The following is a 6,194-nucleotide window of genomic DNA, read 5'->3' on the forward strand; positions in this document are numbered from 1 at the left end:
ATTCGGCCAATCACAACGCAGTGGATAGCTGGCCAATCAGAGCACACCTCGGCTTTTCAGACCGATGAGCTTTGTAAAAATCGACGCGTTTCAGAAAGGCGGGGCATAGAGGAGAAACAATAATGTACAGTATGTGGAAAATAATGTTTTTTTTTAACCTTAAACCGCATAAACACATTTCATTACACCAAATACACAAAATAATGTTCTTTTTTAGCAACGTCATATGACCCCTTTAAAGTAATATGATAACAAATAAGAGTCTGCAGTATAAAGCAGCATAGCATACTGTTTTTGAACAGGTAAAATAACTGGAAGCGGATGACTTATATTAAAAAAAATGTGGATTGACACCTGTTTTGTGCTCTGCTGTAATGTGGCATGTAAAGTGTGTGTGCACTCTTACTCTGTTCTTTTAAGTATCCGATCTGTTTCTCATGACGTCTGTGTCCCTCAGCGCTAGACCCGTAGACAACAAATGCGTATTGAACTCCTGCTTTAAAATCCCCTGTAAAAGTGTAGTTTTACATTGATTTTGAACAAGTCTTAGGATAACTTATAGGAAAATAAGACAAAGCATTAAAATAAGCTACAGCAACAAAAATATTTCATATTTTTCGCAACAACCTTTTTTTCTTTGAAGAACCAGGATTCTCACTCTCTTGAATAACCTGGATATACAAGGTAGCCTAGATTTAATTGTGTATTTAATTTAAGTGTGATTTCTAGACCTGGAAAAATCATGTAAATATATAATATATTTATATACACACTTTAAAAAGCACATTTGATAGTATAAAAAATGGCAGCTGTGATTGCCAGAACTTTACAGTGGCAACAATGTAGGTTTCATGGATTGAACATAAATTTACAGTAAAAAGATTAATTAATTGATATAATGTTAACAAATATAACATATGTCAATTATAAGATGACATGCTTTTTCACTTGCAAAAACTGTCAATTTAACAGTATTTTACTGTAATGTTACATGAAATAGTAAGGGAAATTATCATTAATCAGTTAACAGGTTTTAACCGTAGCATTTTTACTGTTATTTTACTGTTTTACTGTCATTTTCTACAGTGTAGTTATACCAAGCTCTATAAAGTATTTATCAGCTAAAAAGTGTGAGTAAAAACACTTTTTAAAATCCTTATCTACTGTATAATACTCAAGTAAATTACAAATGACTGGAAAAGTATATATAAGTCTGGTTTTATATAAATGTGGTTTCGGAAGTTGAAAACTTTCAGTAAGCATCTTGCAATGCATTCTTAGGTTGCCTTATCTGTAAAAGACACATGCAACTGAAATAAAATAGAATAAAATATAAACCGATGAATAAGTTAAACCTAAAAATTTTTCATTCCAATCAATGTAGTTTTTTGTGCTTGAAAGCTATCACTAATCATCACGCAGTGCGAAAGTGTTATTATGAAAAAGCATAAATGCTGCCTACACAGCTTTTATATGTAATGCTGTCACATAGCCAGAAACATTAATGCTACAATTTTATTTTGATGGTGCTTGTATTGTAAGAATATGGCATCATGTACAAACACAGCTTTCTACCTGCATTCAGGTTTAAGCAGGTCTGATTAGCTGGGACTTTTCTCCACTGTAAGTTGCAGGGGAGCGCAATACCCAGCATGCACCACTCTATGGTGTAACCACACGTGGCAGCCGAGTCCCTTGTCCAGGTCAACTGGAATCCCTTTTCATTACCCATAATCCTCTTCTCGCTCAGCATGCTGTCTGCATCAGTAACAACATTAAGTTATCTGATGTTAAACAGAACAACATAAACAGTGCACAGAACACACTTTAATGTTGAGTATGAGCTTTGTCACCTGTATAAGCTGAAGGAATAGTGATGTGGGCTGGTTCAGATAAGCCAGACTGAATGACGGCCCTCACAGTGATGTCACTCATATTGATCTCTCTGGTTAGTTCCACCTGTGTCTGTGTGACGTTCATGCACACACTCCTCTCTGTGTTTCTGTAGCTCACACACACCTCGTAGGCTTTAATATATGACTCGGAGTCACTGCTGACCTGAGGAAGAGTGAACCGCGTTAACACAGACTGCTTATACAAATGTTTGTGTTGCTATCCTCTTTCTCATAAAAACATTCATATATATTTTTAAATATTTCAAAATATACAAAAAATTACCACACATATATAATAGAATGTTTTTAAATAAGTAAATAAATTGATATTGTCAACAAAATATATTTAAAAAATGCATTTTACATTTACCCAGAAAGTCTTGCCCCATTCAGTACATTCTCTAATGTATTTTTTATTTTAAAGGTTTACATTAAATATATTTTAAATTTGAAAATATCGTTTCTGAAGCCGAGTGGTTAATAACATATATTTTGCATATATTCTATTTTTTTTTTTTTCTGTTTGGAGTGAAAGAAGCATTGAGCACTTCTGCTGATTCAGCAGCAGAATCTGTATGCTGATCTTCTCAAATTAAAGCAGTGTTGATATTGATAAATACAACTTAAAATAGTTTTCACTAATTGAAATAAAGTTGAAATACATTAGAATAAAACATAAATATTAGATGAAACTATAAACCTTAAAAAAACGTTGGTTGCCCTAGCAATTTATAAAGCAAAATAAAGTTTTAATTTGAAGTACTAAATAACTCAAACTGAAAAAGCTACTGAAAATAGAAATATTAAAAAGCCCAACAATAAAATAAAATGACTGAAGCACATAACAAACTTTCTAAAACTTAAGTAAAAACTAATTCAAATGATTAATAAATACAATAATAGTAGATAAACAATACCAAAATAATACTGAATCAGAGATTCATTTGTGGTAGCACAAAAATATTTACTCTGATTTTTAATCAATTTATGTTTAAACATGGCAAAACATTCCATTTGATCTGTTGATCCAATCAGTTCGTAATTTCATTATAATTAAATTATTCATAACAATATAATTGTAATCAATTAATTCAATGCACATCAAAGCTGATACCTGAATAATAAGACTACGGCCCCCTAGAGTGCGGAGGTTTGTAACCACCACAGTAACACATTGAACACATTGATTATGTTTCTTAGCCAAATAAAAACCAAATAAAGTCAATAAAAAGAACTGGACCACTAGCTGCGTTTACATGGACCCTACTAACCCGGTCGTAATAGGACTAGAAGCACAATCAGAATAAAAAAGTCACATGTAACCACGTCAATCGGATTGAATTGGCCAGATCCGACTAAAATTTAGATTGGATTGTAAGGGGTGGTTTATTCCTCCTGTAATCCGAGCGAGAGGACATGTAAACACTTGATCGGATTGAAAACCGAAACTGCAAAGTACTGCGCATGCGCAGTGACATAGACATAGAATAAATGGTGAATAAAGTGTCATAAATGAGTGTCCAGTCATTATAAAACTCCCCTTTCACTCAGCGTCTGTGAAGTGGAGCAGCACAACGTCCCACCAGTCCTTGTTTAAGACTCTCATCAACGGACGACTGGTTTTGGGTGAAGGAAGGGGCACTTTTACTGCTTTATAAAGTAAGCAGCACAGCACAACAGTTCATGTGCTGGTCGTCGCCTAATTAGGACCCGAAGTAGATAAATATCAAGTGTGCTTTTTAAAACATTATGCGACAACAGCGGGAAACTCTGTATATTCATGCAGTGTGCGCATGTCAAAAGAGTAAATCCGATCAGAAGCTTGTGACAAATAAACGCGCATATCAACCCGATCACTTTATTTAGCGTTCATGAAAACACTACGTTTGGATTCGTCAATCAGAATGAATTCATTCCGATGGAAGCAAAAGGTGTCCATGTAAACGTACCTACTGTTCCAAAAATTACACAGTACTATGCATGGCGAACATTTTAAGTTTGATGAATGTCAAAAACATAAACTTGCTGTTTTCCACAGCAGTGTGACGGTGCGATTGGGATGGTCCCTGATTTGTCTCCACAGATCTATGGTCACTAGAGGCTCTGCAGAAAAAAATAAAAACACATCTATGTGACCCTGGACCACAAAACCATTTTCAAAACCGTCAATTTTTTTTAATTGAAATATATTGTAATCATCTGAAAGCTGAATAAATAAGCCCATTGATGTATGGTTTGTTAGGATAGAACAATATTTGGCCGAAATACAACTATTTAAAAATCTGGAATCTGAGGGTGCAAAAAAATCTAAATATTGAGAAATCGCCTTTAAAGTTGTCCAAATGAAGTCCTTAGCAATGCATATTACTAATCAAAAATGAAGTTTTGATATATTTACGGTAGGAATTTTACAAAATATCTTCATGGAACATGATCTTTACTTAATATCCTAATGATTTTTGGCATATATATATAAAAATCGATAATTTTGACCCATACCATGTATTGTTGGCTATTGCTACAAATATACCCCAGCGACTTATGACTTGCTTTTGTGCTCCAAGGACACTGTATGTTTGCGTTTTCTTGCTGTGCAAAATTCTAGTGTTTATTGTGTGTTGCTGTGTGGTTTATAAATAAATAAACACACACACATACATACTGTATATACAGTATATATGAACTCCCATGACTCTTTGCTTACCTGTGATGAATAGTCTTTGTGTTGTCCATCGGCCCCAGTTGTTCCCCTGTACTGCACAGCGCCCCCTAACGGAGTACAGCGTGCTGGGCTTTAGGTGCTGTAGTCTGAATGCATAATACTGCATAGAGTCAGATCCATTCTTATCTAAATCCTGTAAGACAACAACAACACTTGAACACAGGATGTGCTTCAGCATTTCTGTAAAGTTCATTTTGTTTATCTGATATGGCAAGTTTTCACACGGTTAATCAAGCTTATGAAACTCCCTCTTGTCGTATTTCTGATGTCATCACATTATTTGGAAATACAAAAAGATGTTGTGCAACAGGAAAAACAGCTTAGAGGAAGAGGGTTTTGCTGAAAATTGACCCACCCTCAGGCCATTCAAGATGTAGATAAGTTTGTTACTTTAGCAAAACAGTTGTAGAGACATTTGAATGGGTGCCGTCAGAACGAGAGTCCAAATAAAAACATCACAATAATCCACAAGTAATCCACACCACTCCAGTCCATCAATTAACATCTTGTGACGTAACAAGCTGTGTGTTTGTAAGAAACAAATCCATCATCAAAGCGTTTTAACTTTAAACTGTCGCTTCTGGCTAAAATACAAGTTCATGATCCATAATAATATAATAACACTTCCTCCCGTGATAAATTTTCTGTTGTCCTCTCACATCAACATCCACCAACATATTTGTTTAGAACTGTTTTGGACTGTTTTGTCATGTAAACTGTGCTTGATCTGTGCATATTTCTCCTCTTATTCAGACTAGATGACCTTTTCACTGGAGGAAGCAATTTAACGAATAGAGGTCTTGTGTTTTAGCCAAGTTAAAACATCTTGATGGATTTGCTCATTACAAACACACAGCTTTTCACTTCACAAGACTGATGGACTGGAGTGGTGTAGATTATTGTGATGTTTTTATCAGCTGTTTTGACTCTCATTCCGACGGCACCCATTGACTGAAGTGGATCCAAGTGATGTAATGCTACATTTCTCCAAATCTGTTCCCATGAAGAAACAAACACATCTACATCTTGGATGGCCTGATTGCGAGTACATTTTCAGAAAATTTTGGTCCATTTTTGGTGAAGAACTCCTTTACCTGTATTATTCCTCCTGGTTCAAGTTCAGTCTGGCATATCAGCAGAAGTGCTTTGAAACTCCCATTCAGCTTCAAGATCACCAATGAATCAAACACACCTGCAGTCACTTCAAGATGCTCAGGGACTGGAAAAACTGAGGTGAAATTGATTAGTAACTACATAATTTTGTCATTATTTATTCACCGTTATGTTGTGGACGACACGATTATTTAAAGGGGTCATATGATGTTGCTAAAAAGAACATTATTTTGTGTAATGAAATGTGTTTATGCGGTTTAAGGTTAAAAAAACACATTATTTTCCACATACTGTACATTATTGTTTCTCCTCTATGCCCCACCTTTCTGAAACGCATCGATTTTTACAAAGCTCATCGGTCTGAAAAGCGAGGTGTGCTGTGATTGGCCAGCTATCCAGTGCGTTGTGATTGGCCGAATACCTCAAGCGTGAGACGGAAATGTTACGCCCCTCACCATACTGTG

The 6,194-nt window shown here is 35.2% G+C and overlaps 1 protein-coding gene across 2 annotated transcripts in view; it reads right to left on the minus strand.

The window, feature by feature from the left end:
* LOC107725162 (leukemia inhibitory factor receptor-like) overlaps positions 1 to 6,194 on the minus strand; it is a 16,952-nt gene that overhangs the window by 5,642 nt on the left and 5,116 nt on the right. For both annotated transcript variants that reach the window (XM_016534333.1, XM_016534334.1), the window contains 6 exons: positions 5,712 to 5,845; positions 4,600 to 4,750; positions 3,922 to 3,998; positions 1,854 to 2,058; positions 1,576 to 1,758; positions 407 to 508 (listed from right to left, as the gene is read on the minus strand). In XM_016534333.1, coding sequence (XP_016389819.1) covers positions 407 to 508; positions 1,576 to 1,758; positions 1,854 to 2,058; positions 3,922 to 3,998; positions 4,600 to 4,750; positions 5,712 to 5,845 — 852 coding nt within the window. The remainder of the gene's footprint in view (positions 1 to 406; positions 509 to 1,575; positions 1,759 to 1,853; positions 2,059 to 3,921; positions 3,999 to 4,599; positions 4,751 to 5,711; positions 5,846 to 6,194) is intronic.

The sequence above is a fragment of the Sinocyclocheilus rhinocerous genome, unplaced genomic scaffold (genome assembly GCF_001515625.1).
Source record: "Sinocyclocheilus rhinocerous isolate Xijiao unplaced genomic scaffold, SAMN03320098_v1.1 scaffold1295, whole genome shotgun sequence".
NCBI lineage: Eukaryota > Metazoa > Chordata > Actinopteri > Cypriniformes > Cyprinidae > Sinocyclocheilus > Sinocyclocheilus rhinocerous.